The following is a 26,915-nucleotide window of genomic DNA, read 5'->3' on the forward strand; positions in this document are numbered from 1 at the left end:
ATAAAAGTTTGTTTATTAACAACAAAATGTGTACAATTATTAAAAAAAATATGCAATAAAATGTGTTTCTTTATAATCAATTTGTTTACAAATTAATAATATATAGCACAGTATGTAAGAAAATAAACAAAATATATCTTTTTTACAAATTGACAAAAATTGACAATATAAAAAAACATAACATTTATCAGTTTTGTTTTTCAGTATAGCAAAAATCTGTCATATGATAATTTTAAAAATAAAAAAATCATGAAATTATGTTTAAATATAGGAAAAGAAAAACATTACTTAGAAATACTAAAGATAGTTTTAACTACTGTTTATAACCTGTTTAAAGTAAATCAAGCTTTTTTTAATAAAGATCTTTTATTTAAAAAAAATTAGCGAGTAACAAATAAAAAAAATTAAATTTATTTACTTTATTTATTAAAAGTTTACTATTTAAAAGCTTTCGCTTTCAGAATAAAATAAAATAAATTTTATAAAAATAAAATTTATTTTATTTTATTCTGAAAGCGAAGATTATTTTTCCAAACATCATTTATTAAAATTGTATGGCTGTATATATCATTTATTAAAAAATAATTGCGGGGATTTAACTTATAAAAAATAAGTTCAACTTACGTTACAAAAAAATAAGTTTAACTTACGTTACAAAAAAATAAGTTTAACTTACGTTACAAAAAAATAAGTTAAACTTAAGATATGTGCAAATTTTTGATGCTGCCATTTATTTAAAATTTAATTTTGAATAAAAAAAAAAAAATGTATAGGAAGAAAGACCAGAAAATAAATTGCAATCAAGATGAGCTAATTTTTAGGAACAAATAAAATTTAAATATTGAACAATATTTAGTAATATTTATAAATAAATTTGACAATTTAAGTTAAACCCAAGCATTAACTTTAGTTTTAATAAACTTAAATATGTTTTTTAAATCAAAATTAAATTATATATTTTTAAATTAAAATTAAATTATATATTTTTTTAATCTAAATTAAATTGTATATATTTTTTATCAGAATAAAACTATATATTTTTATTAAATTAGTTTTTTTATTAAATCATAAATCTTATATCAGAATAATTTTATTTAAGTCTTTTGTAACAAATACTTTTACATAAATGCCATTCAAAAGTAAATGTGATTTTTTTTTTAATTGATTACTTTTTTTATCTTGCCGCTTATAGAATAATTTATAAGTTAAAAAATGATAAAAAATTGCTTAACCGAAATCACTTACTGCTCACGTAAAACTGTTCAAGGCGCGCCTAAATCGCTCTACACGTAATGCTTTAAAACAAGGCCTGCAGTATGAAGGTGGGTTATTAAATACTTTTCTATAACTAATATTTTTTGCGTTTTTAATTTTTTAAGTATCATATTGAGTAAAAACAATTACTAAAAAATTAATAACAGAATTCTTATCATAATTAAATATATTACTTACTGATTATACTATAACTGCAACTTAAACTTTAAATTATAACTTAAGCTGTAAATTATAACAGTAACTTATGCTATTTTAAACCCCTTTAAACAAAAATATTATAAGATAATATTTAAATATGAGAGATATTATAAGATAATAACAACTACAAACTTGTACAAACTACAAAATGTACAAACAATACAGTTTTTAAGCTACTGCTAAGTGGTGCAGAGGGAAATTTAAAAAAATTTTGCAATTAGAATTTTTTTGCTTTAATTCCAATCCTGCAGTTGTGATACTGCATACTGCAGTTAATGATGCAGCATGTCATTGACTTCTACTCAACAATTAATCTTAAAAATATAACTTCTGTTATCAAGGTGCTTTTCAAAATCAATTAAAATAGCAGGCATCTTAATGATAGTAGTACATACATCTAGTAATTCATACATCTGACTGTAGTACAAATAGTGAAGCCCAAAACTCTAATATTAAAAGTCTAATATTAAATTTAATAATAAAAAATCGCATGATTAAACACTTATTTAAATAGTTTAGTTTTTTTTTTTTATTATTAGCTTTTATTAAAAAAAAATTTTAATAATAGGAGAAATCTAAATGGAGCATTACTTATTGATCTTATGATTTTTATCAGGGTATTATACAGTGCAATAATTAAGTTAATTAAAATTGTTATTTTTATTGTCCTTCTACATGGGTCACCTTATTATAGATTTGTATCTTATTTGATCTTTTATTTCCTCTATTGAAGTAATGTATTTATTTATATTTTTTTTCATTAGCTTTTCTTTTAGTAATCTTTTTTTTAACATAAAAAAAATTGCATTGGCTGTTTTTTCTTTTGCTAAAAACAATAAAAACAAAATTTTAATTTGCGAAAAACAATAATAAATGTTGAATTAATATTATTAATATTTCTCTTATTGTATATATAAATCTTTTTTAATTTTTATGAAAATGCTTACTTTATCATCTTTTAAAGCAAATACTTTCTGTTTTTATTGTTAAAACAGCAGTAAAGTTTTTTTTCTCCAGGCACTGTGTTTGAAAAAAAGTTTACTTCATTAACAGATAAAAATAGGAAATTTTTTGGTTAGAACAATATTTAATTGAATGGACCCTAGAATTGTTTCATGGGAATTTCTGTTTAGTTTATTTGCTCTTTTTGTGAGTTTATTAGTTTATTTGCTCTTTGTATGTTATGCTACTATAGTATGGTTTAAAAAATTTCTTAAACAGCAAAACGAAAGGATTTGAAGCTGAAGAAAAATTGATTTATCAGGTTATTGAAAGTTCTGATAACAAAGGTATTATTTATTATTATTTTCCTAGTATTGTATTATTTAACATATATATATATATATATATATATATATATATATATATATATATATATATATATATATATATATATATATATATATATATATATATATATATATATATATATATGTGTGTGTATATATATTAATATACATATGAATATATATTAATATATATGTATATATATTAATATATATGTACATATATTAATATATATATATATATATCAACTTGTTTCTCCGCGTAGCGGCCTTGTTTGTCAAGGTTCATGTTTCGGAGTTATAAAGTTGAGAGAGGGTTACAACCACAAGTAGCCTCCTCACCTGTAGTGGCCTTATCGGCCTTGGGGAGCTGAATTAACAAAAAATATAAATATTTAATATAATTTATTTATATATATGCGGTAGTGGTGTAGTGGTGGAGTGTTCACTAAGTGAGTGGTTCCGAGTTCAATCCCCACTACGTCCCTGGTACTACCGTGCTCAACTTGTTTTTCTGCTCAGCGGCCTTGTTCGTCAAGGTTCATGTTTCGGAGTTATAGAATTGAGAGAGGGTTATACCACAAATAAGCAGCCTCCTTGACTGTAGTGGCCTTCTCGGTCTTGAGGAGGTGAGTTAACAAAAATAAAAATTAAAATATTGTTTTTATATTTAATTTTAAAATAATTTAATTTTAATTTGTGCAATTATCTTAAGCTTAATATAATTTTTGCATTTTCAAAGATTAATAAAATTATATAGTTCATAGTTTTATGTGTTAAGACATTTTTTTTTTAAACATCTTTACCTCCAACAAGGCTACAAGCAACCACTATTAGAGTTGGAAGTTTCTAGAAGAGAAAAGATAAAGTTTATAAAGCAAGATAATGGTTAACAAACAACTTAAACGATTGCAAATTATATGAATCAGCAAAACGAGATGAAGGGAGCAAACTTCAAACAAGAAGATCTCACTTCTTTCAGATCTCACTACGATTGTAGTGAGATCTGATGGGTAGTAAGATCTGCTAGATCTCACTACTATTTATTTTTGTCTTGATAAGAAGCCAACAATCTGGTTGCTTGGAGGGAGCATTTGAGCTTGAAATAGATCTCACTTCTGCTACTTCATGTGACTCTGAGAGCTCGATGAATGAGAGTGTTACCATTTATTTTTGTCTTTTTATCAAGACAAGAATAAATGGTAGTATCGTCAGCAAACAATGCCACCTTAGTTTCTACCAATTTCATTTTTTTGCCGGGTTTATTAAACTAACTGTTGGATTGTTTGTAAAATTAGTTTTATGGTCTTTTAATGTTGTGATGCAGTTAGAGGATGCATTAATATCAATTTTGTTAAAAATAGCATGATCCTTTAAAAATATTTTACCTTCGTTTATTTTATCTTTTATTTTTAAAATAGCTAGTTTGTAGGTAGAGGTAATAGTGTTTGTCAACAAGTGGTTATAACTGTCTTTTGATAAATTATACAGGTTAGAAGTTTTATCAGCATAGGTATAAGTTAAGTTAGATTTACGGATGTTGAAATAATAGCTTTTTAGTCTACTTTAAAAACTGTTTGTTACTTTGCGGAACTTACTGTTTTTTATTAGCTCTGATAAATCGTTTTCGAAAGCTAACAGTTCATTGATTTGCTTTGGACAATGCAGTGTTTTTAACCCATAAGAACAATATTTAAAATTGTACTTTGTGAACTACTGTTTAGATAGAAAAAAGCCTTTCATCGCATTCTCCTGATCAAGGTTTCCATTTTGTGTAATAATTGCATTTTATAATCTTTAACAGATGGAATTGGAATATTCTTGACTGAGTATTTCAAGTTTGTTTTCTCCATTTACGTATATGACTTGAGTAGAGTGCTCAACTTATGGAGCAAATATTTTGTGTAATGTTTTTTGTATAATAATGTACAAAAAAATCTCTCGTTCGTTTAAAATTGATCAATATTATGAAAACAATTTTTTTTTTATAATAGATCTGATATAATTATTTAGTATTAAAATTAGTGATGTACCGATTAATCGGCATCGGCTTAATCGGCCACTTTTTCTACAATCGGAATTGGTATCGGCATCGGCCTTTTTTTATTAATTTACCGATATGCATTACCGATGGCATTTTAATACTTTTATCCTGCATTTTGATAATTATTAAATAATAAATAATCTAAACTTTATGCATCGCTTAGAATTTTTAGAAAAATTGTTTATTTCGACTTTGTTTACAGGCAAGTTTATTTATTTGGGCCCAAGTATTTGTTTACCAGTACGGATTCTATGAAAAAATTTACCCAATTTAAAGCTCTATGGCTTTATATCTTCAAAACTTTAATAATTAGTTAATTCATCGGCATCAGTATCGGCCTTTTCCTATCCATCGGCATCGGCATCGGCCAAAAAAGTGTTATCGGTACATCACTAATTAAAATGAAAAAAAATACAACTTTTTGTTGGTACTCAGAGTTTCATGCCTGGTGGCAATCATCAGCCATATATTTATATTGCCTGATATACAGTGCAATATATACAGTGCAACCTCAAAGTTGTGAGTTACCTCAACATAACTCTTAACCTCTGCGACCAGTCATACCAACCATACTGCAAATCTGATAATGCTTTTAACTACATACATGTTCAATCTAACACCGCTCCTAGTATACTAAAACAACTACCTCAAAATGTTGAATTGAGATTGTCCATAAATTCTAGCAGTGAAGAAGTGTTTAAGAAATCTGTATCTATTTATAATGAACACTACGAAACTCTGGTTATAAACATAATCTATCTTACCAACCTAACTTAAAACAACAAAAGAAAAACCATACACCCAAAATAATTTGGTACAACCCTCCTTTTTGCATATATGTCACCACAAATGTAGGAAAATGCTTTTTAAACTTGATTGCCAAACATTTTCCAATTAAGAATAAACTACATAAAATTTTTAACAAGAACACTGTAAAAATCATCTACAGTTGCATACAAGCATAAAATCAATAATAAATTTACACAACAAGCACATCTTAAACAAAAATCCAACCATTAATAAAGATAACTGCAACTGCCTTAATAAAAACAATTGTCCTTTACTCAATAACCACTTGACCAACAACATTGTATACCAAGCAACCATCACTTCGGATAACCCTTAAATAAAAAAATCATACATTGGTATAAGTGAAACACCTTTCAAACTGAGATATGCTAACCATTTGAAATCATTTAATATCCCCAAGTATAGAAACAATACAGAGCTGTCAAAGGAGGTTTGGAACTTAAAAGATAATGATAAAAATCCTGTTGTTAATTGGAAAATAATTAGAAGATGTGAAGCGTAAAACCTGACAATAAAATCGTGGAAATTATGCCTTAATGAAAAATATGAAATTATTTCAAACAATGACAACAGTTTATTTAATAAGAAAACTGAAATTATATTGAAATGTCGGCATAGAAATAAATTTCTTCTTTGTCAATTCGACACAGGGTAAAGGTAGACTTCATGTAATCAATTTTATGGCATCTGATCCCATTGCATTGCTAAATTTGTATTTTTAACTGTTTTTTAAAAAAAAAGTTGTATTTTTTTTCATTTTAATACTAAATAATTATATCAGATCTATTATAAAAAAATTTGTTTTTATAATATTGATCACTTTTAAACAAAGAGAGATTTTTTTGTACATTATACAATATATATATATATATATATATATATATATATATATATATATATATATATATATATATATACATATATATATATATACTGTGTATATATATATACTGTGTATATATGTGTACTGTGTATATATATATACTGTGTGTATATATATATATATATATATATATATATATATATATATATATATATATATATATATATATATATATATATATATACGGTGGTGGCCAAATTATTAGACTAAATGCAATTTTTGATACATTTGTGAAATTTATTCATAAATAATGCAACATTTTTACTTCGAAACATTACAAAATATTAGAAAAGTTAAGAAGCATTTTATTGTAAAAAAGCACAAAATTGAAGCGTTTAAGTATAAAAATAATTAAATACAATGCAAAATTAGGGCTTGATATTCAAATGCCAAGATGACTTAAAATTTGCATTAATAGGACTAAATTAAAATTACAATAAAAATGCAAAAAGTAACAATAGAAAATGAAGTAAATTACAATGGCAATGAAAGTTCAAATAGTTTAAACATGTCAGTTAATATTTTGTATAGTTTCCCTTATTTTTAGGCAGTGCCTGGACCCTTGAAGGCTTCCCATGAAAAAGTTTAGAGCAAAGCTTATGGATTTTGTTGTCATGATGCCAGACATTGATCAAAGCCTCGGTCAGTTGCATCTTGTTTTTTGGTTTTATCCCTCCTACTCTTCTTTTGACAATCTCCCACAGGTTCTCAATATGGTTCACGTCAGGTGAATTATCTGGCCACTGCAGAAGCTTAGTGTAGTTGTCAGCTAAGTATTTCTTGACTTTGCAGTGTGACAAGGTGCTCCATCTTGCATAAAAGTGAACGAACTCCGTCAACACCATTCGCCAAGGTGAGGCAGCAGTTGTATCTCAAGTACCTTCTTGTATTGAACTTGATTGATGGTGCCTTCAACAATATACAGTTGTCCAGGCCCATGAATAGAGATAACTGACCAGACCATGACATACGTTGGGTGCTTTACTGTCTCTGTAACACAGTTAGGATGAAATTCTTCACCGGGTCTCCTACGTACATAGGCTGCTTTCTCATCCATGATGTTAATAGATGATTCATCACTGAAACACACCTGACTCCAATCATTTTTATTGAAATTCTTGTGTTGCTTTCCCTATGCCAAACGTTTGTTGATCATTGCCGGAGTCAGCTTTGGTTTTCTGCGTGGCCGTCGAGCCCAAAAACCATTCACAACTAATTATCTTCTGACTGTTCTGGTACTAACATGTACATTACTTTTTTGTAATTCTTTCTGCAACATCTTGCTTGTTGCTTTACGGTTTCTTATACAACATTTCATGAGGTACTTCTTGTCTTGCACAGACTTAGATTTTTTTCTGTCACAATTGCCAACACGGTTGCCTCGTAATTTTTCACCAGTCTGCATCTTCTTCTTCATTCTCAATACCGATTTCTGACTTATTCCAACATTTTTAGCAATCTCCTTTTGCATGAATGATGTCTCTCATAGATAAACCTCAACTCTGGCCAATTTTGTCGGTAACAAGTCAGTAGCTTTTCCCATATATTAAAAGGGCATAAAATGCTTTATTTATTAAATATGTTTCTTCATTTTTAATGTAGAAAATAAAAATAAATCAAAGATTGACCTTAATGTAATGTCAAGCAACTCTTATTAATGTACATTTACCTTTAATTTCTGCTCATAAACATCAAACAAATAAGAAAATACTGACCTCTATCAGATAGCAGGTGACCAAATTTAAATATTCAATTTACAGTTAAAATTTTCAATAAAATAGATCTTGAGCGAAAATAAATTGCACTTATTATCACTTAAGCAACATTGGGCTATACATGCAGTAACTATAAATACATTAGTTTAATAACTAATTTGTGCCAAGGTAGGTACATTCGAAAATAATCTTGGTTTTGTAGCCTAGTCTAATAATTTGGCCACCACTGTATATACAGGGTTGCCACTCAACCTGGAAATAGTATGAATCCCAGGAAAACCTGGAAAACTCAGGGATTTTTTAAGGAAATACTCAGGGAAAATTTGTTTTTCTATTTTTTAAAGATAATTTTTTATGTAATTATTAACAATAATTTAAGTTATGATAAAATTCATAATTCATATATTATCAGTAATTTTTTATAAGGTTGTATATTTGATGTTAAATTTATATGGTTTGGTTATTTTCAATATTAAGTTTGAATTTATATTTGAGTTATTTTATTGTTTTATGTAGGGCATTATGAGCTTTACTAATAGAATAGGAAATACTGAAATACTAAGTAAAGTTTAGTAATAATAATAGTAATGATATAACCATCTAAGTGTACCAAGTACACTTAGACTTATCATTATTCAGCATAGTTACATTATTTAAAATGTCAAGTTTAGCTTTAAAAGAATTCACAGAAATGGCATTAACAACATCAGTAGGTAGTTAATTCCAGTAAAAAGATGCTCTGTTTGTTAAAAAATAATGCCGAGGCAAAAAAACTATTTTAACAAAAAAGTTATTTTGCGATTATATTTCATTTGATGACCTCTTGCTGGCATAACTTCTTGGCAAAATTTCATTAATTAAATTTACTTTTTCAATTCCATTGAATAACTTATACATTTGAATCAAATAACCCCGAGTCTGTCTTACAACTAAAGTAATGAGACCCAGTTTATCTAATCTTTTTTCATAACATAGTTTTTTTAGTGGCAATATTATTCTTGTAATATTATTGCACAGTGTTGTACTTTTTCTGAAAGATTAATTTCATTTTTAAGACATGGAGAACACACAGATACAGCGAATTCAGTTAATGGTCTTACAAAAGTTGTGTATATAATTTTTAGTAATTCACTATTTAAACTTAAAAATGTATTCCTCAACATACCCAAAACTTTATTTGTTTTACTTGCACATAGAGTTATTTGATTTTTCCATTTGAAGTCAGAGATAAATACTACACCAAGATCTTTTTCAGTGACACTGGTACTTAATGGAGTAGTGGTGTAGTGGTAGAGCTCTCGCTTTATAAGCGGGAGGTTCCGAGTTTGATCCCCACCACCTCCCTGGTAGTACCACGCTCAACTTGCTTCTCTGCGCAGCGACCTTGTTTGTCAAGGTTTGTGTTTCGGAGTTATAGAGTTGATAGAGGGTTATAACCACAATTAAGTAGCCTCCTCCTCTGTAGTGGCCTTTTCGGCCTTGGGAAGGTGAATAAACAAAAAAAAACTTATAGGTATATTCTAAGTCATTATGCAATAGGTTAACACTTGCTTCACAATCAACCTTAATAATACTTTAGCATACATCAGCATACATTTTTGAAATATTAACAAAGTTCTCAGGCAAATCGTTAATATAAATAATAAATAGTAAAGGGCCAATAATGAAGCCCTACAGCACACCACTAAATATATCCTTCCAAGATGAGACAATTTCTCCCATGACAAATCTTTGTCTTCTATTTTTTAGAAATGTTATAATTCAATTTTACAATGTACTAGAAATCCCATAACATTTAAGTTTTATCAGAGGTCTTATATGAGGTGCTGAATCAAATGCCTTTGCAAAGTCTAGGTAAATTACATCTTAAGGTATATTCTGAGATAAATAATACGAGATTACATCTAATGTCTCAATAAGGTTGGTTGAACAAGATCTTTTTTTAACAAAACTATGTTGGTTTTTCGAAAGAAAATTATTTGGGTTTAGAAAATTCATAATTAAATCTTGCACAGCCCCTTCTAGAATTTTATATGGTACAGAAGTGAGTGAAATTAGACGATAATTCAACAGTTTACTTCCTTTTTTAAATTAAGGACTAATATTGGCTGATTTCCACTGAACAGGTAGTTCACTAAGGACAATGAAAGTTGTAAGTATATTTGCAAGCGGTAGAGCTGTTCCATATGCGCAATTTTTTAAGTTTATTTAAAACAAAGAGTTGTGATAGGCGAAAATGTATCCTCTTGGGCAGAAATTACCAGTGGTGTGCCACAAGGGTCAGTAATAGGACCACTCTTGTTTGTACTATTTATAAACGATTTATAAACTCTAAAAAATCTAACCAAGCTGTATGCAGATGACACTAAAATTTTGAATGAAATGCTTTCCAGTGCATCAACTCTTTTATTGCAATCAGACCTTGATTTAGCTTTTAAGTGGGCTCAAGACTGTGAAATTTAATATTTCAAAATGTACGGTCATGCACTTTGGCCGGAATAACAAAAAATTACCCTTTTATATCAATGAACAAAAGTTAACCATAACAGAATCTGAAAGTGATCTTGGAGTAATCTTCTCAAGCAATCTGAAATGGTAAAATCATGTAATAAAATGCATAAGTGAAGCCAACCAAATGTTGGGTTGGATTAAAAAATGCTTCATTTGCTTAGATTTTAGACTGCTGAGAATACTTTATGCTTGTTTTGTGCGACCACTGTTAGAGTTTGCAGTACAAATTTGGTCACCTATTCAAAAGAGAGAAATTGAGTTATAGAAAGAGTCCAACATCGTGCAATTCGATTAATACCATCACTTAAAAAAATCAACCATGAGTATTGTCTAAAAGCTCTCCACTACCATGACAAAAAGGAGACAACAAGGAGATATTATTCAACTTTTTACATTCTTCAACGGTTTTATTGATTTGGAAACAATCAAAAAAATTAGTATTCAATAAACTCAAACAAGAGGTCACAGCTTTAAATATGTCAAAGAAATCATTAAGCAAGCATGTCGTGAAAACTTTTTATTTAATAGATCGGCCAATTTATGGAATAGCTTGCCAAGCGAGTTGGTTAAAGCACAATCAGTTAACAGTTTTAAAGCAGGTCTTGATTGCTGGATGAGCAGTAATCATGCAAATCGGCTGTCATAGTGTGTTAATACCACACTCACTGGCTCACACCAGTTACAGCAACTACTAATACTAATACTAATGGTTTAATAAGATCTGCTTTTCTCTGTATTTAAAAGTTCTAATCTATTAAGAATATCTTTGTATGAGATATTTGTATATCAAAATCCAAAAAATTATTGATTCTAGACACAAACGCTGGCAAATTAAAGTCATTCTCATGGACAAATACATCTTGGAACTTGTTATTTAGTAAATTTACGATCTGATTTGGGTCACTATTCTAATTTCATAATGTAAAGCTTTTATCGAGTTATTGATCTGTTGTTGGCTATTCACATATTTGTAAATTAACTTTTGATTTTTCTTAGCCAATGTGACTAGGTTTTTTTCATAATTTTGTCTAGCTTTTCTTGATTCATTATTGACTATCTTGCAAAAAATTTTTTGTATTCATTCGCAAAAAAAAAAACTTTCCACTCTGAGGAACAGTTGCAAAATCTAAGGGTCTTTTTTAATTTTATTATTTTTTTAAGATCATTGTTTACGCAAAGTATTTGCTTTTTTTATTAATACCTAGTTTTTTAATTGGAATGTATAGTTTATACACTGCGTTCATGTAAAATATAAGCATATTATTTATATATAATACATTTCTTGGACTATATTGCCATTAAAACACAATAACCAATCCACATGGGAAAACAATCTATTAATTGAATCAAAATTTGTTTTCATACAATCACTTCCTCATTTATAAAACTTTTCTGATCTAACAAAACTTTGTAACTTAAAATTAAGTGCCCTCTTTCAATATTTCTTAGAACTGGATGTGATTCAATTTGGAATAATCTGTTCTCTTGTGTTGTAAATAATAAGTCAAGAGTGTTAAGGCATTCATTATTCGTTAATTGAAACGTTGGAAAAGAAATGTGCTGAATGAGAAAGTGGTCATTCAAAGTATCATAAAATCTGTATGAGAGCTATCATTGTTTTCAATCAATTTGATAACACCTTTGGACCATTTAATGTTTGGAAAATTAAAGTCCCCCATAATTATAATATCCTTGAAATTGTGTTTATCAACACAGGATCTTGCAGTTTCAAATACCTTATTAAAGATTTCCATATCAGCTATTTCATTTGGTCTGTATATACTTCCTAATAAATAACTATCGTTACAGATAACAAATGCAACCCATATTTGTTCAATTTTGTTGGAACTCAGAATTTTATCTTCAACTTGATAAGATACAAAATTGTTATCTATGTATATTGCAACACCACTACCAATTCTACCATCCTTATGATCTTTTCTATACAAAAAGTATTCCTCTAAATTTGCAATCGAAGTCTCTCTGAACCAAGTTTCCGTTACTCCGATAATACATGGATTTACATCACTACATAATACATTGAACGCCTCCATTTTATTATTTAGCAAAGTTGCATTCATATATGTATGTACGTAATGTGGTCAATCAGCTTGTAGTTTCTTAAATTTGAAAATTTTGTTCCTATGGATAGCATATCGAAATGTAGTATCAGCAGCAAGTTAAGAGTTTAGCTTATTTCTTTATTGTTATAATTGAAAATCTAACATCCTCTCTGCTTCATTAAGATTTTGTGAAATATACACGTTTTTAAGGTTATTAGTGTTTCTTAATTTTTTCGATTGATACAAAAGAGGTTTCTCATGCTAGAATTTTCTTCTCACATTTTTTTTTTTAACCTCGGCTCCAAGATTATTAAATAATCTTGTAATTTTTTTATTATCATCTTTTTTTCAGATTTCAAAGATTTGTCTGACTCAACTATTCCATAAACAATTACATTTTTGGCTCTTATTTCTTTCATTTTGCTCATTGACAGCTACCGATAGTTGCTCTGGTGATTGCTTTTTACTCTCTTCATTAGCTTTTATCCATCCAGAACTTTAAAGTGGTGGTAAATCTGCAGAATTCTCTTCCATAGACTTAACTCTACTCTCTAAATCGGAAATTTTATTGTTTTTTTTTTGGTTAACTCAAGTTCTAATTTAAAAAATTTTTTCATCATTTCATCAATCTGCTTAACATGCTTTATTTTAAAAGCATTTAATTTCACCATTAGAGATTGATAATATTAATTGTAAATATTTTTATTTAAAAGTTTTATGATAAATTGCATAAGTAAAGGTTTCAATACTTTAAAACAAAGAAACATAAATGATGTTTACATTAAGAGATTTAAAAAAATAAAATTTAAGTGTTGCTTTATTTAATGAAATTTACAATATATATATATATATATACATATATATATATATATATATATATATATATATATATATATATATATATATATATATATATATATATATATATATATTCTTATTTCAAGCACAAAAAATAAATAAATAGGTAAATGAATAACAAATCAAACCTAAACAAACTGCTAAAGCAAAAAACAACAATGACCAAGCCAAAAAAATGAGGCAACTAAAACAAAAACCCTGACTTGAAAATCAATCAAGAATAGTAGAAACAGTGAGAAAAATAAACTGGAGAAGGAACCTCAATTAAATATAAATAAAGAAAAAATTATTTCAAAAACAAAATATAATGAAATAAACAAGTTTTTAGTAATTTAAGTCTTACGCAGCTAAAACAAGTCTTAATGCTTTTAAAGCGGAATGCGAGCTTTGATTTAATAAATTATTTAAAAATGTATTATATACAAATTTATAATATTTCATTTGATCTATAAATATATGTAATATGGTTGTAAGAAGAATACATTTTTTTAAATAATAATTAAAATGGATCAAACTTTTTTTTCAAATGATTGGCTTAATCACCCGAGTATAAAGAATGGTTTGTTAAAAATGACAACAATAAATTTGCTAGATGTAGCCGTTGTTGTAAAACTTTTAACTTGTCAAACAAAGGAGTTCAGGCAGTTAAGAGTCATAATGAAGGTAAAAACACTAATATTTAGCTAAATCCAAAAGTAACTTTTGTAAACCTGTTGCAAAACATTTTACTATTACACTAACGCTATCCCTTGTTTCGTGGTGCCAGTTCTCGATTATAAAACCTTATAGAATAAGATATTCTCATATAAACATAGTGTCTGATTAAACTTTCTTCTAAATGAAAAGCATGATCGATATGTTCATCATAAAGAAATGTAAAATTGCAATTGTTTTTTATTAATTTGATGATTTGTTGTATAATGTTTTTTTTAGTTAACAAAAGTTTCATTTATGTTATAAAAACAGTTTTCATTTCATGAAGTAGGTTTTGTAAAAAAGAATCAGTATTAAATAAGTTAATTTCACAGGGTGTCGCACTTGAAAGAACTTGTACACATTTTTGACAGACTTGAACTTTATTTATCAAATCATCTGTAAATGATTTCAAAATCTGTTAAATTGACTGTGAAACTGAATCAGCTGAAGCATTTTGTAATGCATAAGGTTGTAGTTTCTTTTGAAATAATGCAATTGGCTCTTCGAAAATCAATTGTTTATTTGCAGAAATTTTGTTCTCAAATACTATGTTGGTAATTGCAACAGAGAAATCTGATTCAGGGAGAAAATTACTATTAGAATTAGATTGTTCTATTGAAGGGAGTACTAAAACTTTTTTATATGCTGATTTAAACTGCATTTAAATTGCTGTTGGTCTGTCATTCCAGCCTCCTTTGCTTTGTATTAATGCAAAAAAGTTTCCTAAGCAGTCCTGATTAAATTGAACTGTGCCAACATAAAAAAAATCCTCATGAAACAACTCGTTTGCAAGACAAAGAATATTAGAAATAGTGACATCTTAACCCTAATGACTGGATATATTTTTTCAGCTTATAGCACCAGAAAAATGCCAACCCTTATTCCAAGCTCTTAAATCTTCAAGCTTTTGTATAAAACTATTATTTAGAGTTAAAGCAGAGTGTGTTGATTTATCTGCTTTTAGTCAATTAGAATATCCATATTTTCATATTTATATTTACATATCCATATTAGTCAAATAAAATATGCATATTTTTAAAAAAAAAGACTGTTGATAAAACATTTTCAGGCAATAGTTTTGCAAAAGCATATTCAGTCAAAGCAGTAGCAACTTGACTACTAAATTTGTGTTACTAATTTTACCCCATGGCTAATAGTGATCCTGGATCTAAATGACGATCTGTTAACTTTGGCACAAGTCAAACAGCATTAACCTTGTCTAAATTATAAAGTTCTTCCAGATGCTTCCACGATATTGTTGAAAAGGCAGCTAATCTTGAATCTGATCTCACGAAGTGAGATCAGATTCAAGATTAGCTGCCTGTTCTAAGCGATCAAAAGCAGAAGACTTTTTGTCAAGATAGGAGTTTAAAGTTTAATAATCAAAAAAAAGAGCTACTTTAGATGTAAGGTTGTAGGGAAGATCATTAATGTAGATAAGAAACAAAACAGAATCAAGGATAGAATCTTGAGGAACCCCATAAGTTACTGAAAATAAAGAAGAGTGTTGGCCTTCAAGGATAACTTTAATAAATTGGTTGGAAAGAAATGGTTTGATAATCTCAAAAACTTTCCCAAATATGCCATATGAAACAAGCTTATGGAGAAGAACAACATGCCAAACTTTGTCGAAAGCTTTAGATATGTCAAGAGCAATAGCCCTAGCCTCCCCACTTTTATCTAATGCATGATAAACTCTTTCAGTCACAGCAAATTAGCAAGTCAGCCGTAGAGCGAGAGGATTGAAAACCGTATTGGTTGTCTGACAGCAAGTTATTTGACTCGAGATGTGATGTGAGAAATTTGTTTATCAAAGACTCAAAGACCTTGCTAGTAACAGAAAGAAGACTGATTGGATGATAATTGGGGGGGGGGGGGTCAGAATGTTCCCCAGAGTTTTTAAAAATTGGAACAATAGTTGCCATTTTCCAACAGGCAGGAAATCCAAGATTCAGTCAAGCACTTATTAAATAGTTTAGAGAGAATTGAAGAGAGTTCTAGAGAACAATTTTGTAAGACTATGACAGGAATGTTGTCTAGACCACAAGCCGTAAAAGTGTTTGATTGAGATATGACTTTAGCTATGCAAGTTGGAGTGACTTGAATGTCTAACAATTGGTTAACCTGCTTAATTTGAATGGAAAGAAGAGAATGACCATAAGATTTGAGAGTTGAATAGGAATAGTAAATAGTTCTGTCTTATTTCTGGGAGAGGTAATAAGATCAATCCCATAAATGAGAGATGGAATGTTAGACCTACCCTTGTTAGCAATGCTGTTGAAGATTTTCCAAAAGTCATAATTTCTGAGATAAGAAACAAGATTTAGTGAACTGAGAATGGTAGGGTGAGTCTGAAAAGGAAGTACAAGATGAAAAATTTAAACAGATCATTGTATGGTCAGAACCACCTAAAGGAGAAAAAGGAGAAACTGAACAAAAACTAGGATCAGAGAACAGATATAAATCAATGAGTAAACGTAAATGATTAGGGTTATCAGGAAAACTAGTCATAAAGTTAACTATCTGAGTAAGAGATTGAGAAATGCACAAGTTAAAGACTTTTGTGCCAGCAGGGCCAGTTAAAGCCAAGTATTTCAGAGTGCTGAGCATTAAAGTCACCAATTACAACAGAGTTGGCAGAGAGGTAAAGAGAAATGGCATGGTTAATTTTATCAAAAATTACATCTAAAAAAGTGTAGTCTTAGGAAGAAGGAGAACAATAAAGAGCAAAGAGAAAAGTGATAGAGTGAAGAGGTGCTAATCAGAAGCTCATAAAAGAATGATCAAAGGATTCAAACTAGATTTTATGACAAATAGGTGAATTGATGCGTATGTATACCCTCAAGCCAAGCATATGACTATTGGAGTCTTTAAGAATCAAAGGATAGTACCCATCAACTCTGATATCAGAAGAAGGAGTAGTTAAGCCAATAGAAGGAATAATTTTGCAAGAGGTAAGATTCAACTGATGGAAGGTTGCTTCGCAAACCGCAAATATTAGTAAAAGATATATTAAAACAGTTAGGTGGTGGGATGGTTTTTTATGTTTAATATATTGGGTTACTTTTGACATAATTTAAATTTAAAAAGAACTTAACTCATTCATAGGTTCTCCTCCTAAGCAATGAGCTATGCAGTTGTCTCAGTCCTGTTAACTAACCCTCAGTCCTGTTAACTATCATAGGGCTCTTTATGTGGCCTTGACAATATGCACCAAAAGCATTAACAGGAACACCATCCATGCGCAACATGGCACTGTTAATGCTCTGATATTTTGCAGCTGTTGATGGAATCAGCCTAGATGGAATCGGAGAACTGCCACAGAGTTCAGGAAGCCTTACTACCAGCCAGCCTCGGCACCATTAAACTGAGTTTTAGAGTTATACTCTCATTAGGAAACAACAGGAAGAGTTGCATAGCCACTATCAAAGAGGCACAAACAAAAACCTACAAAAAGAGTCAAGAAGATCCAGCATTCATCATCCTAAGCAGGAAACAATGTAACACAGGTTTACATCTATGCCAGCCTAATAGAAGAAGGGGTTCGAGGCTAGCCAACAGAACTTTTCTGTTTACCCCTAAAGTCTTTGCCTAGGAGGCCTCCTACAAGACAGTTGCTGGATGCAGTTAACATCTGCCCAAGATGATTATTTTTATTGAGACACCATCTCTAGCCTTTACTCAACTAGTAGCCCCAAGGCAATTGAATTTTAGCTGGATGCAGTTTACATCTTCGAATTTGAGTATTTTTATTGAGACACCATCTCTAGCCTTAACTCAACCAACAGCCTCAAGGCAGGGGATTTTTAAGTTGGAGTTTATTTCTCCTAGCCTCCGGTAGTACTGGGTTACATTATACCAATAGTAGAGTGATTGTGATGAACCTGATCTGACCAGGAGTAATTTAAAGGAGCTTTTTTTTGCAAGCCTGTTTTTGCAAGCAGTATTCAATATTTTTAAGAAATGACAAAAAAATATAGAAAAATTTCTTACCTTTGATAAAAAAACCACTCGTTTAGATATCTTCTATTTTTATCAACTGGATATAGCCTAACGCGAGGAACTTATATTATTAAAATGATTTTAACTGTTAGTCATGGTCAAGCTTTTTTAGAAAGGGCTTTTAACATAAACAAAACAATTCTTAATTCAGTCTAACTCAATAGTCTCCCATCACATTGTAAAATTGCTCTTAAGTTTCACCTAGTATATCACAAGTTCTTTTTTTAAGCATCTTCCAGAAATTAGAAGGTGCTTACTATATAAAACCTAAACTGATCTCCTTATGATGTTATGATTAGCAGGTGTGTGAGGCATAGAGGCATGGTTTCTCAGAAGATTCTCTAATTAAAGAAGCTCTATTAGGTCTGTAGAACTAGAAAAGTTAGCTACTAAACTCTGGTTTCATAATAGTATAATTGAGGAATTATACACTCAGGTGCCAGATTTGAATTAAAAGGAAAAAATAACCAGTTTTTTTGCCTTTCAATTCAAATCTGGCACCTGAGTGTTGTTGAAATTTTATTGTTGATGACATAAATTGGTTCTAACTAAATGATTCTTTTCTTAATTGTTTTTAATAAAATTTAAATTATGCTAGTGATTTTATTGCTACACTAGTGTTAATCACTTAACAAATGTTACTTTCATCTTCCCAGCCAAAAGTAATAAAACACAAACAAATAAAGTTTGTTAGTTAATACATTCACTAGATAAAAAAGGTTTTATTAACTTATCTGATTTTAGTCTGATTATCAACGAGGAAATAAATTTGGGTAACTTTGTTTATTTTGGCTAACTTGGTAACTTTGTTTATTTTATACTTTAAAATTTGTATTGCCAAAGCAGTTGTTTCTATAAAATTCATCAGATAATTGTTTGGGATGTATTGGATTTAAGATCTATTGCCATTTTAAAATCTAAACAAAAATCGTTTAACATTATCATTTTAAAAGGTTAACAAAAGGTTTCTCAAAAAATTGAAAAAATTGTTGCTAAACATGACAAGTTTCAAAATCAGCTAGAGGAACAGTAAATTACATTTTGCATTAAGAAGTTATAAAATTTAAAATACATTAAAAATTGACTTTTTAAAATATAAATTATCCATTACAAATAGTCAACCATTGATAATTGCTAATATTAATTGCATTAAAAATTAACTTTTTATAAATAAATTAGCAGTACAATTTTTAAATAAATTATGCAGTACAATATAAATTAAATAGACAACCATTGATAATTATTAATAATTGTTCCAGTTTTTAACCATCAAGTATGAAGATAAGATCTAAGTTGATAGGTTTTCTGTAAAAATTGCAAAAAATACAAAAGTGATCCCAAATCAGTAGCAATATTTAACAATATTTATTTTTATTCTGCATTTATTCATATATATTTGTTTAATAATTAAAGAAAGTTTTTTATTTTGATTTTATATTTTTTTGTTTGAAAGTTAAAGTGTTTATAGAAAATATTTATTAGAATTTTGAAGTCAGTGAATTTTCATACTTTTATGCAAAAGTTGTTTATTTTTTGTTAATCTGATGACATCGTGCTCACTTTCACAGTGCATGAAACAATGGTGTTTGTTATCAGTGATGTTAATGTTTATCACACTGAATAGCTTGGCTCAATAAAGAAAAGCAACTAAGGTTGCCTCTCTTAATTGTGACCTAACTGACTCTAAAGGTTAAAAATATTTATTTTTCACAATCACTTTCTGAAATTTAATTTTGACTTTTTTTCCAGACAACCCCAGGTTTGGTCGGGTAGCAAGAGCGATCGCTCTCGAATACTGACCACGGAAAAAATATTTAGTTGCAAAAAACTGGTTAGGTTTTTTAGTCGTTTTGAGAACATTAAAATTTATGCATGTCTGTAAAACAAAAAATTTTTGTTTTAAGAACATACACGGAAATATATATAATCTTGAATGTTCTCAAAGCATCTTGGTGCGGAAGAATAAAAAGCGACGACTAAAAACCCACCAAATTTACAAATAAACTAATTCTATTGGTTCAAAAAATACGCTGACTAAATGAAATAAAGCTTTAGAGTATTCTGTTGAAATGTTTTGAAAATTGTATTATTTTAGATTTGTTAAGTTTTTAGATTTCTAGTATAAATTGTTTTAAGTATATATTATTGAATGAACTATTATTTTAATACTATGGCTCATTCTTGGAGCTACATCTGCAAAGCCGTAAATCTTTTAAACTATTATTATTTGTATACAAAAATAAACGTTTTATTATATATATTTTTTAAATTGTCAAAATTTTGAAAGTTTGTTATAAATTATAGATGTTATTAGTATATTCTTATTTATATTTAAAAAGTATGTATTTTTATATAGATGTAATTTTGTGTATCTGTTTTTATTCTAATGTAAAAAAGCATTTTTTGCGATTTATTTTGTAAACATAAAGACTTGCAACAATAATTGTGTTTTCAATGAAATTATTAATAATCATCAAAGTTAGTAAAACTAATTATGAAATAAACATACAAGAAGTTATATTTTTAAAATAAGTTTTGTGTTGTATAATTTATGTACAATCCCTAAACTAATGCCTGTTAAGCGTTGTTTGTTTTAGTTACTTTTTTAAATGATTTCTTCTATTATTATACCCTGACCCTTGTGTTTGTTTTGCATGGACACCAAAAAAATAAAAAATAAACAAACCGACAAGAAAACAAGTTAAATAAAATGTAAAATAATTAAAAATCATTTAGGAAAAAAAAAATTGTTAAGGTTATAGTTGCCTTACAAACTCGTTATACTTAAACTTAAAGTTACTTTTTTCTGTTTTAAATACTAATTAAAATTAAAAAGCCCACTCACTAAACATCAGCGATATTGTAAAGCAGTTCCGCATCCTCTTCATAAAGTATTTTTAAACTTTTTAGTTGATTTCAATCTGGTTAATTTCTACAGTAACTCAATGATTTAATTATTTCATTTGTTTGTCTTACTAAGAAGAATTGTTTCAAATATGTTAAAGTTTCCAAACTACGCGAAGCATAAAATAGTTATTACCCTTCCCTAATTTAGCACTGGAAATAAGACATGAGTATATACAAATTATATTATACTCTTTGATAAATAAAAGAACATTTGTTTCCTTATTAAGCAATCATAAGATGTTACTTTATATAAAAAATGTTGCCTAATTTTATAAAAAAATTATAAAAGAGCTAAGTAACTCTTTTTATAATTTATAAAAAAATTATAAAAAGAGTTTCGAAAATATTTGTTCTTAACGTAATTTATTTTGCTTTAAGTTTTTTCATGTTAAAAGTTATTTTCTTTTCCCAATATTCTTTTTTGCTCTTTTTTTTTTGTTTTTTAAAATGTTCTCAAAATGACTAAAAAATCTGGCCAGTTTTTTGCAATTAAATATTATTTCCGTGGTCAGTATTCGAGAGCGATTGCTCCCACTTTGCGACCAAGTCTGGGGTTGTCTTAAAATTTTGTAGTTTATCCTGGATATTATCTTTTATAGACTTTTTTAAAATCTTAAACAATTTGATAACAATTTAATACTAAACGTTAATAATAAAAGCCTAACATTCTATCTCACTTACATGGGCCTGAATTTTATTTGCAAAGAACCTTTCCTCTAATTTCTGTTTTGAATCTAATGGACACATGCTTGTAATAAGTATTAGGTAATACTAATAAGATAATGGACATTCAATTCACTCCAAGATTTGTTGCTAAAGTTTTTCTTTTTTTAAACTCTTTTTACTGCTTGTTGTCTAAACAACTTTTTGTTTGGACCACAAGGAAGCCTTTCACATTCTTACAAAACTCTTTTCCAGAACTCTTTTTAAAACTCTCTGAACTATTTAACAAGTGCTTAACTAAATCTTATTTTCCTGCCCGCTGAAAAATGACATCTGTCATTCTAATCTTTAAAAACTCTGGAAATAGCTCTGACCCATCTAACTAACTACCAATCAATCTTCTTAAGTCTAAGTAACTTTTAATTTTTTTTCAGGAGTTTAACGGTTTACTCTTTAACAATTAATTCAGGTTTTAATCTTATTGTTCTACTGTTGATTTGGTTATTGTTAATATTCTTGTTAATATTAATGAGTGGCAACACTCTTACCTAGTCCTACTTTACATCTTCTTAGATTATCATTCACTGCTGACCTCTCATTAAAAATATATATACATTCCATTGCAAAGTTAACATCTACTAAGGTTACTCTTTATTGTGTCGGCCAATATCTTACTCATGATTTCCTTTGACTACATTTATAAATTTCTTATTTGACCTTATACAGAAACCTGTTATTTTATTTGGGGTAGATTTTATAATGAGGTTTTCATTCAATTTCTATAATTTATCACTTTTAGACAAAGTCTAAAAATGCATTGTAAATGTTGCTGGACTTGTTACAGTTTTTAATTTTGATCCTTTGTCTCATTGTAGTAAGGTCACATCCCTTTCTAATACTATCTGCTTTTTTGTGCTTAAAAAACTTTTTTTTCTTTTATTTCACAATTATTGGTGCTTTGTAATCTTCCATCTTTTCCAGGTTTTTTTCCTTTTCTTTAACTTCTTTGTTTCAACTTGTTATTTTATTGTAGCTTTGTATGGAGTGAATTTGTCTTTTTAAAAATGTATAAAACTCAAGTTAAAAGCATCTTCTTTAAAACTAAGCGGAGACTTAACTTAGGTAGTCAATTGGTTTCAATTTTTGCATGACTTAAATTGTGTGAGATTAAGTTGTTTGGTAAGATTCTTCAAAAAAATATAGTAAGTTGTCAATCTGCCCTTATATATTACTTATATTTGAAAATGTTAATCTTTATTGATGATATATTATTTAATTATTTTAGGAATATGGATACGTGATATTCGCTTTAAATGTAACCTTCCAATGACACAAGTGAACAAAGTTTTAAAAAATCTTGAAAGTAAAAAGTTAATAAAATCAGTAACATCTGTCGGGGTAAGTTATTATTAGAGCAACCTAAAGTATACTTTGAAAATATATTTTTAGCATTAAAGAATAGCGCTTTAAAGACGTTGAACATAAAGAAACTTTGTTTAACATCTACAAATGTTATTAGGAAAAGTTCTTAGTAATGTTATTGGGACATATCTCAACAATAATTTTGCATTGGATTAATAAATAATCCACATAGCTCTGAGATAATGTTCTTTAAAATATCAAAATTTTTTCTTTTAATATTTTGTTTTAGTTTACTTTTAACTAAATATGTTTTCTCCTTGTTTATATTAGGGTTAGAAATCCTGTAATCCGGAAATCCCAGTATTCCATGTTTTTTAATAATCTTGAAATCCCAGGTTAAAATCTTGAAATTCCAGGATTTTATAGTAATAGTTTCAAATAAATTAAAATTGCATACTATTTAAACAGTAAACATTTCTTCTGAGAAGAAAAAGAGCAGACAGTAATGTGTAATTATGCTGACTGCAAAACGTTTTTTAAATCTAGAGGTATCTCAACAAAAGGTCTTCATATGCACTTACTTTTCGTCCATAAACTATCATATTGTGTAACTATTATATTTTGTATATTATATAAACTATCCCATTGTGTGTAACTGGTTATTATCGTGTATTGGCTTTTATTAATACAGAAAAAGAAATTGATTAGCAGTTCGAGAAATATTTTTGGAGAATAACACTTATGAGAATGATGATTTGAACGAATCTGACAACAATTAATCGGTTGATCTTGATGTGAGTAATAACAAACACCAAATAAATTAATGTGATGAAATCAATGTGACATTGAAATGAAAACATATTTAAAAAGCAATATTTTTTTTATTCTTAATAATTGTTGTTTTTTAAATGTTGAATTTGATGACCCTTGTTATCATAGATAAGTTTACAACGTTTAGACCAGGACATCAATGCTTTATTTATAAGTTCTTGAGGGATGTTCCACCATATATCTTTTATATTCCAATTAAGCCCCACAATATTTTTTGCTTTTTGTTTTTTTAATCAATTTAACATACAATCAGTTTGGTGTCCACATTTCAAAATTAATAAATTTGATTTTTTGGTCAGTTAAAAATTTAATGATCATTTTCGAAAAGTGACTAGGTGTGGAGTCTTGATGGAAATAAAAGTCATTTTTTGGATATAGTCTTTTGATATCATTTTTAATAAATGGTTTTAAAACACTCTATATATAGTTATTTGAATTAATTTTAACTCCTGATTTGACAAATATTAGAGATGTTAATCCTTTTGCACAAATTCCTCCCCATACCATGACAAATTTTGGAAAATTTATCTTTTTATAATAGGGTACTCTCTGTGCTTTTTGATATTTATGTAAATGTGTTTGGATTTTTGATCACAATCAGCAGAAGTGTGGAGTCATAAAAAAAAAGTACCGACTCCAATTGTTAAACTTTTCAGAGTACAACTCTGACTCCAAAGCAAAATTTTTGGAAAATTCTTTGAATACTTTTTAAAATGTTACGCGATAGTTTAAGAAAATTTTTTTTGCCAAAAATATGAAAAGTTCTTTAAAGGTTAAATATTTTGTACATGCACGTCCAATACCCAGAAGTTTTACTATTGGAGTCAGAGTCACAATTCTTTTTAGCTAAAAATGTCGCGACTCTGACTCCACAGCCCTGACAATCAGTAAGGTGTAATAGTTTTTCATCAGTTGTTATGATTTTTGTCCAGTTTTTCTTAATAAATCCATAAAGTTTTTTTGATATTGTAAACCTTCTCTTGATCATGATAATGCATGTTCACATCCTTTTGAAACTTTTTTTTAGATTAAATATTTTATCAATATAACATTTTATTGAATTACTTGATATCTTAAACTTTTAGATAATTCAGAAATAGTTGCTGAGTTGTCTTTTTTTGTTTTTCATCTGGAAAATTTGGTGCAAATTTAGCTTTAATAGTTGATGTTGATGTTCAGCTTTTTTGCCATTTAAATCATCTTTTCTTTTAATTCTCACCACGTTATTTTTAACTCTACTAGTAGTAGTTATTGAAACTTTGATCAATTCCTTTTTTAATAATTTCTTAATTATTCTATACAAATATCCATGTTGCACCAACAATAAAACATGTCTTTTCTTGATTTTTTTTTCGTCATGCTTTGTTTATATAAATCTTTTTTTTCCACTAACTACTTTAAATGTGTGATAAATTATATAATTAACATAGTTACATATTGTTTAATTAAAAAGTAATCAAGTTTTAAAGGTGTTTCTGTTTCTATGTCTCATGGCTGTATATTGTATAAATAGTATAGTAAATATATATATAATATTAAAAAACCAAAGAATTTTCTTATAATTTAATAAATAGTTTTTTTTAACCTATTTTTTATTGTTATGTTATTGGTTTTCCTAATATTTTACTAATATAATATGTTAATATCTTTCAAGAACAGGTATTTAAAATCCTGAAATCAATCCCAATATCTAGCACCGGTGTCAATCCCAATATCTAGCACCTGGAATCAATCCCAATACTAAGCACCAGTGAAGTTTGTTTAACTTTGCTAATTTATTTTTTTAAATAGGTATTGATGAAAAAGTCTTTTATCTCATTTTTATATATTTTTGATTAAATATTTCAAGTTTATTTTTTCCATTTTGTGGACAATTTGAGTAGAGTGTTCAACTTGGTTAAAGCAAACATATAGTTATGGTATAGTAATACAAATACTCTAAGGCATTTCCATTTCTGTGCATGATTTTTCCCATTGTTTTTAAAACTAAAGATTAGCAAATTTGCAACTTACTGTGACTCTATGATATATAGTGTGTTCTTACTCATTATGGATAATGAGTAATTATACAATTTAATTCTGTTATTTAATTACAGATATTAGAAATTATTTTTGAGCAATTTTCAATTTGATAGTTAATGTATTATTTTATAGGGTTTTTTTTATAAAATTTAAAATTCTTTTTTTAAATATAGTTTCATCTTTTAGTGAAAAAACGTTTTTCACTAAAAGATGAACTTTTTTTTTTGTATACAAAACCAAAAAAAAAAAAAAAATATAAAACTTATTAACTTTAAACAATACCCTTTATCCATTATTTTTTAATTTTTTTTTTTTTTTTTTTTTACTATTATTTTTATATTCTTTATCTTCAACCAATTGTTAATGATAATTATGTTAAAAATCCTAAAAATAAAATCTAATCATAAAATGTTAAATAAGAATGTTAATAACAGAATCATTATTTAAAGCTGATACATTATTGTTTAAAAAGTTTAGGTGTTTGATAAAATTCAAAAATAGAATTAAAAAATTTTAAATATCACAATGATTGGTTGAAATTGGACAATTTTAAATTGAGTTTTCTCAAAGATCACTTAACAAAATTAATGTTTTTTTTTTTATAATGATGCTTACCTAAATAGTTTTTATTTCAACAAAAGTAATTTAAGTCTTAGCTTTACAACTTTTTTTGTAAAGTACCTGCCATCATCTCCACAATTTTACTTTGCGCCAATTTTTTGTAGCATTAAGAAAAAAATCTCGGAAAATTTTAACACTATTTGCACATTTGCCTCTTTCCTCAATATT

At 27.9% G+C, this 26,915-nt stretch overlaps 1 protein-coding gene across 1 annotated transcript in view; it reads left to right on the forward strand.

The window, feature by feature from the left end:
* The window catches only part of LOC100208788 (DNA-directed RNA polymerase III subunit RPC6), a 44,345-nt gene that overhangs the window by 12,597 nt on the left and 4,833 nt on the right, over window positions 1-26,915 (forward strand). The window contains exons 3-4 of the mRNA XM_065804562.1: window positions 2,695-2,762; window positions 23,197-23,309. Of these exons, the coding sequence (XP_065660634.1) occupies window positions 2,695-2,762; window positions 23,197-23,309 (181 nt within the window). The remainder of the gene's footprint in view (window positions 1-2,694; window positions 2,763-23,196; window positions 23,310-26,915) is intronic.

The sequence above is a fragment of the Hydra vulgaris genome, chromosome 09 (genome assembly GCF_038396675.1).
Source record: "Hydra vulgaris chromosome 09, alternate assembly HydraT2T_AEP".
Taxonomy (NCBI): domain Eukaryota; kingdom Metazoa; phylum Cnidaria; class Hydrozoa; order Anthoathecata; family Hydridae; genus Hydra; species Hydra vulgaris.